The 13933-nt window shown below is 40.5% G+C and overlaps 1 protein-coding gene across 2 annotated transcripts; it reads right to left on the bottom strand.

Moving 5' to 3' along the window:
• Positions 1–4866: 4866 nt before the first annotated feature.
• LOC117496147 (interferon regulatory factor 4-like) lies at positions 4867–13011 on the bottom strand. 2 transcript variants are annotated; one of them, XM_034147854.1, is made up of 9 exons: positions 12897–13011; positions 12598–12797; positions 11665–11851; positions 11243–11316; positions 10388–10526; positions 10191–10292; positions 8505–8882; positions 7673–7785; positions 4867–6590 (listed from the first exon to the last, which is right to left on the bottom strand). In XM_034147854.1, exons 2-9 carry the CDS (start codon positions 12793–12795, stop codon positions 6426–6428), a joined length of 1356 nt encoding a protein of 451 aa, XP_034003745.1. In that variant the 5' UTR covers positions 12796–12797; positions 12897–13011; the 3' UTR covers positions 4867–6425. The 2 variants fall into 2 exon arrangements, with proteins under 2 accessions (XP_034003745.1, XP_034003746.1); XM_034147855.1 differs by having other exon boundaries at positions 12923–13010.
• Between the last annotated feature and the right edge of the window lie 922 nt (positions 13012–13933).

The raw sequence follows: 13933 nt of genomic DNA, 5'->3' as shown, positions 1-13933 counted from the left end.
TGTTTTCTTCTGACCATTTCTAACAGTCTTTATCTGCGGATCAAGCCTGGTTTAAAATCCCCTTAGTGTTACCGGGGCAAAGGTGTGCGTGACACTAAGGTGACAAATGTTATGTCTGTGGGTTGTATTGCTATAGTGCAAAGCCTCCGTAAGTTTGGACTTCACGAGAAACAAAACAAAAATAATTTAAAAAAAATTACTTTTCTTGGTTTTCTACGGTCCAGTCTTCACAGGGATAATAGAAAACTGAATGCAGTAAACTCACTATCAGCGCGTCCACGAGACACCCCATATTCTATCTCTGAACGCAACATTGTAAACAACAACCCTGTGTGGAATTCTCTCTATTCGATAGAGGACATAATATGCCCAAACTGTGACATGTTAACATGCTTTAATGTTCAAAAAGCACCTCTTTTCACCCTCTGTCTGAAACCAGAGCCCAGTCTGCTCTGATTGGTTAGCTGGCCGGCTCTGCTGTGATTGGTCAACCGCTAAGAGATGTACCACCCCTTAGCCTATCACATACAAGGTGTTGGAGCACTAGCCAGAAGCGTGAGTGTTACACAGTGATGTCATGATGTTACAGAAGTAAATAAAGGAGTCCAATGGAGGCGTTTCAGGCAGGGAGAGAAACTCCCCATGGAGGGAACTTTGAGATGTTAGTCTTTGCAGACCATTTACATGCACTAAATCCTAAATAACACACTACAGTAAGGGAAAACCCCAAAAAGCATTATCGCGCCTCTTTAAAATGACTTGTCAAAGGTCACATATATAGTGTGATTATGATGTGTTTAAATGTCATTTTGATACATTTATAATTTTGGGAGGAACTTGAATGAACAGTTTTCACAGGTGTTAAAGAGGGAATTATGACCTCTTTAACTTCCTCACAAATCATTGTTTATAAAAAACTATTTTCAGCATTAATTGCTGGTTGTCTTCAAATTGTTCTTCATTTAAAGATTCTGTTGGGCTAGGGGTTTGAGGCAGGCAAAATATTGCATTACATTATATTTGTTCATGTTCTAGTTATTATGTGAGAGTGGTTCTCTTTCTTTTAGGATGAGATAACCCTAAAGAACCATTTTGTATCAGTGCATATTTGCAGACAGTTGGTCTGTGTGCACCTCGGTTCAAACTAGAGCCTTGAACCCATTCATCTCTGGAGCTCAGGCTCGCCGGTTAACTCGTGCTTTCTGGAAGAGGACAGGGCGTGTGCTGGGTGGAGGGGAGGGGTTGTGATAAAGCCGTTATTCAGGCAGCAAGCTCATCAGAACAGGGTGTAATTTGATCCAGGAGGAAGATGGTGGCAACAGAAAGTGTGATAATGGTGGTGGGTGTAATGACTTACGGTTGCGTTAGGTTTAGTCACTGAGGCAGAGGAGACAGACAGCGGCACGCCCACACCTCACATGAGAGACTTAGACAAAGAAATGAGTTTCTCTTGGGAGGAGTTGGACTTGCTGTTGACCCATTTGATCTCCACTTCAGAATGTAAATGCACCACCTTTTACATTTAAGGTGTACAACTTTGTGTTATTGTCTACATTCATGCCCCACAGACCTTTTCTCTGTCTTGGTTTCCCATCTGCGTTTAGGGGAAGGCCGTGCAGGGCAGACAGCAGTTGTTTTGATTCTCTGAGGTCTAAACTTAGCTCTCTGCCCTCCCACGGATTCATTCACAAAATAATTTCAAAGCCTAAAGCCTTATCCGCTTTCTGTTTACAGTAACAGAGGTGAGAAGGGGGAGTTTTTTTGTATTGTTTGGTTCTGCAGGTCTCCATACCTTCAAAACATACTTTGAACTTTGATCCGACTTGATGAGTGGGTAATTAAAAGGAATGGAGAAATGTGACACATACTTTTAGGTTGAGCTCACAGTTACTGTTATTGACTGTTTTTCGTTGAATTCATGCATCTGCGACAAAACGAGCAGACATGGAAAGATCAGCAAGAAACACGTACAAAACAGTCATTTATCTGGATCACTTTCTTGAGAAATACTAAACCTATTTTGCGTGTCTAAGCGTTATCTTAAAAAGGAAATGGTAATTAATATCTTAATGTGATCATAAGCAGATTAGATAAGTGAAGATTGGTCTATAGTAGTTGAAAACAGTTATAACTTATCCAGCAAAGATACATTTTTATTATTAAAGCTATATTTCTATTTATTATCTGTTCATACACCAGCCTAAAATGATTGTTGCCCATAGGAATAGTCATTATCAAATACATGTATAAGCACTTGCATCTTCTTACAACTACATAACAGTTTGTTATAGTAATATATATATTACAATCTTTGTATGTACAAATACTTGTTTTGCAGTAAAACAGATGCATGAAATAATCTATGTAGTTGGAAAAACTGCAAATTGTTTGATAATGATCTGCAGGGGCGTTGCCTGGATCTCATCGGGAGATAAGACCGACAATTGTACATAATAAAAAATATATATATACAATGCCTTGCAAAAGTATTCACCCCCCTTGGCATTTTTCTTGTTTTATTGCATTAAAACATTTAATTTAATTAGATTTTTGGAGAATTTGTATTATTTGTTATACACAACATGCCTACAACTTTGAAGATGCAAAAACATTTTTTTATTGTGAAACAAGAAATAATAATGAAAAAGAGAAAACATGAGTGTGCATAACTATTCACCCCCCCAAAGTCAATACTTTGTAGAGCCACCTTTTGCAGCAATAACAGCTGCAAGTCTCTTGGGGTATGTGTCTATAAGCTTGGCACATCTTTCCACTGAGATTTGTTTCCATTCTTCTTGGCAAAACTGCTCCAGCTCCTATAGGTTAGATGGGTTCCGCTCGTGTACAGCCATCTTTAGGTCATACCACACATTTTCGATTGGATTAAGGTCTGGGCTTTGACTAGGCCACTCCAAAACGTTTACATGTTTCCCCTTAAACCACTCTAGCGTTGCTTTAGCAGTATGCTTTGGGTCATTGTCCTGCTGGAAGGCTCTGCCCAAGCCTCAAATCTCTGGCAGACTGAAACACTGTTTCCTCAACTATTTCCCTGTATTTAATTTCCATTCATCACTCCTTCTATTTTTACCAGCTTCCCAGTCCCTGCCGATGAAAAACATCCCCACAACATGATGCTGCCACCACCTTGCTTCACTGTGGGGATGGTGTTCTGAGGGTGATCAGAGGTGTTGGGTTTGCGCCAGACATAGCGTTTACCTTGATGGCCAAAAAGTTCAATTTTAGTCTCATCTGACCACAGGACCTTCTTCCACATGTTTGGGGAATCTTCCACATGCCTTTTGGAGTACTCCAAATGTGTTTTCTTATTTTTTGCCTTAAGCAATGGCTTCTTTCTGGCGACTCTTCCATAAAGCCCAGCTCTGTGGAGTGTACGGCTTACTGTGGTCCTATGTACAGATTCTCCTCTCTCTGCTGTGGAGCTTACCAGCTCCTTCAGGGTTATCCTCTGTCTCTTTGTTGCCTCTCTGATCAATGCTCTCCTTGCACGGTGTGAGAGTTTTGGTGGGCGGCCCTCTCTTGGCAGGTTTGTTGTCGTGGCATATTTTTTCTATTTTAAAATAATGGATTTAATGGTGCTTCGTGGGATGTTCAAAGTCTGTAAGATTTTTTTATAACCCAACACTTTCTCATACTTTTCCACAACTTTGTCCCTGACCTGTTTGGAGAGCTCCTTAGTCTTCATGGTGTCGTTTTATCGCTTAGAAATGCCACTTGCTGTGGTATGGAAGACTGAGGTCTTCTACAACAGGTGTATATATACAGAGATAATGAGGCATTTGATTTAACACAGGTGAACTTTATTTAAATAATTGTGTGACTCTGAAGGTCTTTGTTTGGGCTAAATAGCAAAGGGGGTGAATACATATGCACACACCACTTTTCAGTTTTTTATTATTTTTTATGTTTTAAAAGATGCTTTTTTTTTTCTTCACTTCACCAATTTTGACTGACTTTGTCTTGCCATAAAATCCCCCAAAAAATATTATATTATTTTTGTTTTTCTTTGCAAGAAAATAGGAAAGATCGCAAGGGGGGTGAATACTTTTGCAAGGCACTGTATATATATATAAAGTAGCCAGTGAGTGTACATACTGTATATATATATATACAGTATGTACACTCACTGGCTACTTTATTAGGTACACCGAACGCAATGCATTTAGGCATGTAGACATGGTCAAGAGGACCTGGTGAAGTTCAAACAGAACTTCAGAATGGGGAAGAAAGGTGATTTAAGTGACTGTGAACGTGGCATGGTTGTTGGTGCCAGACAGGCTGGTCTGAGTATTTCAGAAACTGCTGATCTACTGGGATCACAACCATCTCTAGGGTTTACAGAGCATGGTCCGAAAAAGGGAAAATACCCAGTGAGCGGCCGTTCTCTGGGCGAAAATGCCTCGTTGATGCCAGAGGTCAGAGAAGGGCCAGACTGGTTAAAGATCATAAAGGCAACAGTAACTCAAATAACCACTCGTTACAACCAAGGTACCACACATGGAACCTTGAAGCAGATGACGCCACTGATGATCTGCCACGCTAAGTTGAAAGTTTTCTCTGTGTAATGCTGAAGCAGTTTGCTCGTCTCCTACGGTGAATGCTGACTTTAAATTCTGTAGTGGATAACAAAAGATCTGGACAATAATGTTTTTTAGAGATATTCAAGCATCAGTTGTTGTTTTTGTATGTATACATATTTTATGTTGCCATACATTTCTTAATTTATTTTTAATTTAAGTATAAGGTTAGCAATATTCTCAATAGTTGTCTGCTCTTTGTGTTTTATAAAATAATAACATTGCTATTTGACTTGAAAAACAAGCCATTTGACGCACTGGAAAGTTGTAGTTCCTTTATTTGCTATTTTCTTACATGTTATGGACTTAATAATCTCGTCATCCAAAATAACTTGCAACCCTGATGTTCTGCTCATAAACTCTGTGTGAACGTGGTTTTCAGTATAACCTCTCAGTTGTTTTTCTCAGGCAACCTAATCAAGTGATGACATCGTCCCTGCTCTTCTTGTAAATGATTTGGTCGTGGTGACAAATGAACTGTGGCTTCTTGTGATTGTTTTCCATGAAAGTGGAAACAGACTCTAATCTGTGAGCAGAAATCAGGAAGGCCTTGTCTCCAGCGCGGCGTGGAAAACGTGGCCGACCTCTTCCTCTCTATCCTCCCCTCGTGATGTCATCATACATGTTTGTGACAGAGACGCGTTTGATTAACCAGCCTCTTCCTGCACATGAACCACACTTCCTGTTCAGAAGCAGCTCACATAGTTATGAACAGAGGTCGTAACAATTTTGCAATTGAGCCATTTATTTTTCTTTAGAAAACAGGAATGTGTTTATTAAATGTGTCCAAACATTCACTTTAACTCTTTCTTAAAATTGATGTATACCAGTTACATTATAATAAAACAAATAGCAACTGAAATATTTCAAATGAAGTTGAAAAAGCTTATATAAAATCATAAAAATCTGCTCCCTGAGTTTCTCACATAAACAGCCAAGCACAATAATCATAATTCACTAAATGGTGATGATAGTGTCTCCTAGCAATACAAAACATATTCAAATGAAAAGAGACACCATTCTCACCTCAGTACAGCAAATATGAAGCTACTGTACAATGAAGATTAGCTTAGCTTAGCATAAAGACTACAGATGACTAGCCTCACTCATTTAAGTGTTAAATGATCTACCAGTAATCACCTTTAAAGCACTGATATGGGAAATTACCTTATAAGGTTTATGTAAGTATAAAACAAGTGTAAAAACGCAGTCTTACTCAAAACCCCACAAAATGACGTTTTTAAACTAAATTGTCTTTCAGAATAAACCAATAAAAAATAACATGATAAATTGTGAGCTTTAAAAAGTTGCTGGTAGGTGGATTTTGTTACCTTTGTAGATAGTCAGGCTAACCAATTTCCCGTTTTCAGTGTTTGTGCTAAGCTAAGCTAATCGCTAGCTGGCTCCAGCTTCATCTGTTCACTGTACAGACTCCAGAATGTTCTCAGTTAGTTTGACAAGAAACAACATTTCCCAAATGTCTAACTATCACTTTAAGGCACTTCATTTCATCACGCAGTACAATCGCTTAAGCTGTCAGTTTTCTTTGCATAGTCAGTATGGAAAATATTCATGGTGCCACAAAAATACAGTAAGGGGAGAAAGAATATACAACTTTGGTTCCAGCCACACACACACACACACACACACACACACACACACACACACACACACACACACACACACACACACACACACACACACAGAACCCTTCATTGCAGCACTGTCACTAAACGTCCATTATCTTCATATATAACATTGTCCAAGTTTGTCCTCCTGTCTCAGTTTCTTCGTCTCCTGTGGTTTCAACAGTCCCTGAACCCACAGAGGTCACTCCTGCAGGCTGCTGCTGTGCAGATGATGTGTGATGGTCCTCTGGTAGTCCTCAGATGTGTTTATGTGGTCTGTGACTCCGGGGTGTTCGTAGCTGCGGTAGTAGTGGCCCCCCATCTGCTGGGCGTAGTACAGGAGCTGTCTGGCAAACAGCGGCTCCACCTGACAACAGGAAGGTCAGACAGGTCAGTAAAAAGGTTAAACTGTCACCATTTTACATTTCTTATAGTTTCTTTTAGCTAAGATTCGTATCAAGATATCACAACTTATTTTTAAAATCCCAAAAGGTAGGTTTTGAAAGTTAAAAATTGTAGAGGAAGTGGAAAAATGGATTGGAAAGTAGAAAAAAAAAATGAAAGTCTGAGTTTGTGTCATAAATTTGAATCGGGGACTAACGAAAAATGTCTAAAAACCCATTTACTAGCTTTAACCTGAGCTTTCAACTAGAACTATTCGTCTTAAATGTTCTGTTTTTTTGACAAAATACTGTTAAGAAAAACAGGGTAAGAAATTGAACGGCCTTAGTTTTCACACACGTTTTTCAGAGCTCAGAATCTCCACTTGATCTAAAAGGGGGACTATGGATCTTGTTTTGTAACACATTTAACACTAATATAGTTCAGGCCTTGGAATAACTGTCCACATCTCATATTATTTCCGAGACCCGGTGACTTGCTCTGGTGTTGTGCTCATTGAAAGCTGTTTCCCTGGATAATGGAAAGGGGACTTTTCTAAAAACAATTGCTTGGTTGGTGGCTTGTTGTAAGTTGAGTTGTTACAGGAATGAGTAACTCTTAAATCAGCATTAGGGCTGCATCTAGTGACTGTTCTCCTTATGAATACATCTACCCATTATTTACCTGCTAATTCCATAAGTAAATGTTTAATATCTTGTCAACTAATCACTCCCAAATAGAAATATGCTTTAATGAACACAGTCTGATTATTGGTCTGTAACAGTCAATTGGTTGAAGCTCTACTTTTTGGATTGTTTCTCTGGGTTTTTTCTGGGTTTCAAATCTGTGTCAGAACTTCCATCATCTGAACAAATAGCAGAGATCACAGATGTGGAGGGAGAGTTGAGAGATGTGGAACTGGGCTTTTGCCTAATCTCTCTCAGAAACTGAGTTCAAAGTTTTGGAAACATTATGACTATAAAGAACCCCTGTCTGACTTTCAAATCCTATTTTAAAAGTTAAAAAAAGGCAAAAATGAAAGTAATATGGAGGTGGCAGGATCCTCACCTGGACTGTGAGGCTCTGTCTTTGTCTCTGTGCGTCCAGGATGTCGTCTCCAAAACTCAGCAGGACCTGGAAGCGAGGTAGAGGCCGACCATGGAGCCCGTAACTCTGAATCTCTAAAAGTCCCGGAATAGACAATATCACATTATAATCAGTTGACATAAAAAACATCTGAATTGATAGATTCACATGAATTCAGGATGGTTTCTCTTGAAGTGGCATGACCTTTGGGGTGATTCGAATGGAAAGTCCTGCTCACACCATGTATGCAAATACAATTAGCTGTCAGGCTCTTACACAGCTGGGGCTGGCTTAGCATGTGGGCGGGAGAATGAGTCTTTGAAGAATTCATGTGACTGCCGTCTCATCATGAAATACTACTTTAACAACTTTGCCCACCACATTAATGTTGAATTTTGGGGGGAATAGTGTGTCTTAAGTTTTGTTCTTAGATGGCTTTAAGCAAAGCAGTTTACAGTAAATGAGGGGTAGTTTTTCCTCAAAGACGATTAAGGCTAACAGACTAACAAAACCGTTTCAAGTTCAAGTCTGCACTGCTGCCTTACTGATTTAAGTTTATCTGTAGCCCCATTTTATGCCTTTTATTAACTGTATTACTATTACATTTAAATTCAGAGTGGCGTCCAATTCTAGCTTCTTAAATGTGAATATCTGGTGTTTAATATTGTTGTAACTTGAATATCTTTTTATGTGGACTGCTTGTGACCTTAAAGGAAATCTGATGGCATTTTAACTTTTTATAGATCATAAACAATCCAAAAGATTCTCCAGATGAAATGATTATGAAGCTAGTGGCAGCCCTTCCCTGTCTCACCTGTCAGGTAGTCCTGCGTGTGGAGGAGTTTACAGGTGACCTCTCTCTCCAGTTTGTTGAGCTTGTCTCCGTACTGGGACAGTCCTCCCTGCCAGTACACCCTGCCCGGACACAGTCTGCGGGCGTAGAGTCCGTCTGGTCCCATCCACAGTAACACCCCCCTGTCCAGGGTGGAGGGGGGGCTCGGGGGACCCTCATCTGTCCTCCTCTGGGCTGAGAGGCTGTCCACAGGCAGAGGCACCACCTCGGGACCTCCTGGCGTCAGGTAGTGCTTCTCCTCCGGGGAGCAGGGAGTGAGGTGGCACCCCTCCGGACTGGAGGTGGTCACCTCCCTCAACAGAGCGTCCCGGAAATATACAGACACATGCAGGCGGAAGTCTGAATGGAGGAGAAGAAGACACAGTTCGATCAATCTTTTCACATTTAATATTATCACGTTTTGTAGTTTAACTTATCATTGTGCGAAGATAAGTATAATAGGGCCCCTTTAAAATAAGTAGGCTAAAGTATTTTCATTGTTTACCTCCAGGTGTAAATAGCAAACATGTATTAACTGTTTTGTCTTAGGCCCCACTCACACGGGAACGTTTGCGTTTATGCACAGTATGCGTATTCAAAAAAGTCTTCCGTTCACATGCATTCGTTTCATTTAACGTGTCTGTTCAAACGAGGCCGCTGGAAACGCTGTAGTACATATGCTGGGACTGTAAGTGGCGCTGTAACTTCCGCCAAAATACACCAAAAGCAGCGAAGAAGAGCAGCCCGAGCAGCCCTGCCGCAATGTTGCCATGGCTACCCTTCTGTTTATGCCCCACGGTGTATTTAGCAACATGTAGTTCATGTAATTCTCCATGTCCACTTGTTGCTGATGGTTGTGGTAGAGGAGCTGTAGATTTTGCACTAATATCTGTAGCATGGTCAGTAGCAGTAGCACTAGCAGTAGATACTGACAGGAGGAAGTGTGTGTGGCGATTGCTGGTATTCAGCGGGATATAGTCATTTCCTCAGCATATGGATAAATGCAACGGGGAAGTTAACTGAAAGAAACCGAATCTGTGGATATTGCATCGACCGACCAACAAGCACGTCTCTGTGGAGAGGACGCGCTCAGAAAGAGAGATATTCTCTACAAACACCGGGTGAGATCGCTCCTTTGTCAATATAATGGATCAATGCATGAAATCTGACTCTGTTTATTTTGTTTAAGGAGTATATTGGGCGTTAACAATTCTGGTTTGCCTTTTATAATATTATTTCATTCAAGAACCCCTTGTGCGTTTAATTAACACAGCTATGTTAGATAGTTGCTACAGCAGTGAGCAGGAGAGGTGGGGCTATCGCTATTTTTTCAGGAAATATTCGTAAAGAGGTGATTACACGGACTCGGTTGACCCCCCAGAGCGTTTCGTTTGCAAATCTATCCACCTTGGGACCCGTTATCGTTTGTGGGGTCAGTTTCTATCGGCCTCGTGTAAATAATAGGGCTATACGCACGCGAAACTATGCAGATACAAGCAGTTTTCTCCTCGTGTAAACGACGCCTTAATGTGTGGCTTTATTTAGATTCTAGGGCTAAATAAGATATGAAGTCACATCGAAATCAAATTTAGCTTAGTGTAGGAATTCCCCTGGACCGACAGCCCTACTGATTTCAGATTAAAAAAGTGAAATGAAACTGTTTTCTACCTGAGAGCGCCTCTGCTGATCTGATGCCGGCGTCCAGTGTGAAAGGCGAGGGCTGGCTGTCAGCGGGGCCGTACGAGTAGATGGAGGCTCTGAGCTGGTATCCTGCACCCACAGAGGAACAGACAAGAGATCAACCCGAGCACAGAAAGGCACATGATGGAATTCTGGAGCTTACATCTGAATGTGGAGTAACGTACCATTCTCCATGGACGGGCCCTGCCATGGCAGGCTGCGGGGGGGACAGGGACACTGAGGGAAGGGCAGGTCGGGCAGGGCAGCCGGCTCCTGGCAGTAATCTCTCCATCCACCCTCTGGTGTGGGCATGTACTGTGGCATCTACACACACACACAAACATCAGTTCAACATGCACAGTTAACAATCAGTTCTGGACACCTAAAAGCTCAAAAGAAATGACTCTTTGTAGAAAGAGCATTAGGGAGCACAGTAGTAATGTTAATACCATTTTTGTTTTTGTTAGTACAGTTAGTATATTTTACAATGGCACACTGTCCTTTTCATAGCTGAGGGTGATATCTCATGAGCCACTCTTAAATAAAAATGTTACTTTTTTTGGAAACATTTAAAAAATAAAATATAATAATTTAATATGTCCCTACAGGAGACAGTGTGCACTTTGGTAAAAAAAAAAAAAAATCTTAATTCAAAGTTTTCTAAGTTGATATTTATGTTTGGTAAATTCAAACAAATACATATGAAACTAAAATCACCTTATTTTGGCTAGTCTTGACAAGCTAGAAATGCACCACCTACAATTTAAAATTATTGTAAATAACAACAAGACCAGTCCTATTCCTATGTTATGTTCTACTTGTAATATCATTATTTCCAACAGCACTTGAAGGCAGCGTCAGTGAGACTTTGGGATGAAACTCATAAACCTGGCATCTGGTGCATCCAAGGTCAGTGGAGCATGCATAGTATGCTCTCTCATTCACTCTTACTGCTGCACACCAAACCTCTCTCTCACCCTCTCTCTCCCTCCCTTCCTCTGTCTCTCTAACCCACTCATTTTCCTGTGTTTGAAAATCACCTGGGTCTGCAGGGCGGGGTAGGGGGAGTGCCCCTGATAACTCGGACTCAGAGGACTGTCCTCCTGCCGGGGCCCTGAACACAAGACGGAAGAAAAGAAACGTATAAACACACAGGCTACAGAGAAAATCCACATCTCATGACATCATGCAGCGTGACCTTCACTGGTGGTTTGGTTTTTTTACTCTTCAAAAGATTTTAACTACACTGAGGAGTCATTGACCTTTATTAATCACTGCAGAGAATTTCCAACTTTGTCTCAAAAAACACAACTTACAATAACTATGTTTACCACTTATTTACAAAAAAGTTCACCCAGTTTGGTTAGCTCTTACACTTTTAATCTTTATGCTGCATTGCTAATAAATCAACATTTTAAAAGCTGTATTGTTAGATATGTGAGGTGTTGGAGGTGGGACTGACTTTTCTTGGCGCCCTCAGGGATGACCCGGTACACTTTGTAGGGGTCCGAGATGTCCAACTGGCTCCTGTCCACCAGCTCATCGAAGTCATTGCTCTTGTTCAGGGCGCAGCGGAGGCGAGTCTTCCAGGTGGGGGGGTCCAACTTATCGATCCCCTCCCGGAACTTTCCTTTGAACAGCGCCCAGGCCTGCACACAGGTAACCGGGACTACTTTAAAAAACCTTTAAAAAGATAAGCCTGAGACTACAAACTTCACCGTGTTGTGTTTCAGAGCCCGCTCAAGAAGAACGTTTATCCAGCGCTAGTAATTAGTCGATTTATTGAGTTCTCTTTAATTAATCGATTAATTTCAATATCTCAAATGTGACGAAGTTCGGGTTGTCCACAGTCTTATAGCTAGATAAGTAATCGGGTTATATTTTCAGTTGGAATAATTGTTCAGACAAAAACAACTATTTTAAATAAGTCATATGTCCCTGGGAACTTGTGTCGACTAATGCTGACTATAGGCTCTCACCCCAATGCTTAAACTATTTTCAGACATTTAATAAAATAAAATAAATGAACAAAGTTATTGTCAGACTTTTAAATTAATCGTTACAGAATTCGGGCTTTTGCATACAAAAACACAATTTGTAGGCTACATGAAAAACTTGAAGACATCATAAGACATTACAAAATACAAAATGTTTACGATGTTGTTATTATATATATTTATAATGAATTGTAGCCAAGGGTTAGGGTTTGTGAAAATAACCATAACAATTAATCTATCAAACGGACAATATATTATTTATCGTAGTCCCCTTTTGTAGGACTTTAAAGTCATATTTTGAGAACTTTTCACAATTTAAACGCCTATTTTCATACTTTTATTCTGAAAGTCATGTTCAATTCTTGCTGCATTTACAGAAGAGGATGCGGGTCTCTTACCTTGAAAAGCGCGGCATCCTCGTCGCGGTTGTAGTCCTGCTTCCCGGCGTGTTTCCAGGGGATCCTGAAGATGCTCTTCTCCTCGTTCTCCCACACCAGCCCCGGGTACTTCCCGCTGTCCACCTGCTCGATGAGCCACAGCCGCAGCTTCCCGTTCCCGCTGCTCACCGAGCCTACGTAATCCACATCTACGTTCATCTCTGTCCGAACAAACGCAAGACCACTGTAAACTCCTATAACTCAGTTCAACGTGCTGAAATGTGTAGTGAAACTAATGCAGAGGAGTCTATTCTACTAACTTGGCCTGATGTTGAGCTGCTGTTACCTGTGAAACTCAAAACCTGTCAAGTTTTCAAATCAATCAGTCTCAGAAAGCTCTCATCATTACGGAGGGCCCGCTTAAATCCTCCGCCTATAGCGCGTGTCGGGGGGCGGGGTCAGAGCCGGGATGCTGAGAGGACGCACCTGCTGCCCGCCCGCCTCTCTCTCTCTCTCTCTACTGCGAAGCTTATCTGCACACAGCGGCAGATCTCCAGTAACACACCGGGGGAAACCCTGCCGGCGTCAGTCACACAGAAGTGTCACACACCCGCACACACGGAAAATCGTGGCACGGAGACGAAAACAATTCTTTGAAACGATAAAGCTTTACGAAAAGTAGCTAGTAGTCCTGCTGCAAAAGTAAAAGGAAAGAAAAACGAGTTTGTTGCCACAGGGAGATTTTATAGAACCATTGAAATGATACCGCTATAGGTTTATTAGAAACTGTGTCGTTTAGTTATAATGCACTATTGTATAGAAACAATTACCGTAAAGTGAGCACAAAATAAAAACAGTCCATCAAGTTAGAGGTGTTGCCTACAATATAGGCTTTATTAGAACTTCATTAAAAATAACAAATATGTCTCTAACGCTTTAAATCACCGATTCTCAACCTATGTGACAGATTTGACTTTACTAAAACACATACCCAAGTCCTGCATTCAAAAACGTATTTTCAACTACAAAAATCAAAATGATCTCAACATTTTCAAAAATATGTTTTTATCCTTTTGCAGTATTGACTCATATCAGTGTTGTAGAAAAATATATATAATATACTAATATAAAGTACAACATTTGCCTACAATTTATAGTGGAGTAAAAGAACATTAGCATAAGTAAATTAGAAGTTACTCCACTTTTTACTTGAGTACATACTTAATAACATAACACTCCTGCCAATAAGAAAGATTGTTATAGTGCAACAGGTCAAGTAGTAATTATTTCTAAATATTACACTTTTGAGTATTTTATCGCATAACATTTTAATATATTTTATGAAATCAGCATATCT

This window comes from Trematomus bernacchii, unplaced genomic scaffold (genome assembly GCF_902827165.1).
Source record: "Trematomus bernacchii unplaced genomic scaffold, fTreBer1.1, whole genome shotgun sequence".
NCBI classification, from domain to species: Eukaryota; Metazoa; Chordata; class Actinopteri; order Perciformes; family Nototheniidae; genus Trematomus; species Trematomus bernacchii.
Note: the sequence above shows the minus strand (reverse complement) of the source record. Positions and strands in the feature narration are given on the sequence as shown.

Coding starts and splice junctions, on each gene's coding strand:
- LOC117496147 (XM_034147854.1), bottom strand. CDS start 12,795: ATGAACGTAGATGTGGATTACGTAGGCTCGGTGAGCAGCGGGAACGGG. Junction 11,852..12,597: donor AGGATGCCGCGCTTTTCAAG/GTAAGAGACCCG, acceptor ACCTGTGTGCAG/GCCTGGGCGCTGTTCAAAGG. Junction 6,591..7,672: donor GACAGAGCCTCACAGTCCAG/GTGAGGATCCTG, acceptor TCCTGTTGTCAG/GTGGAGCCGCTGTTTGCCAG.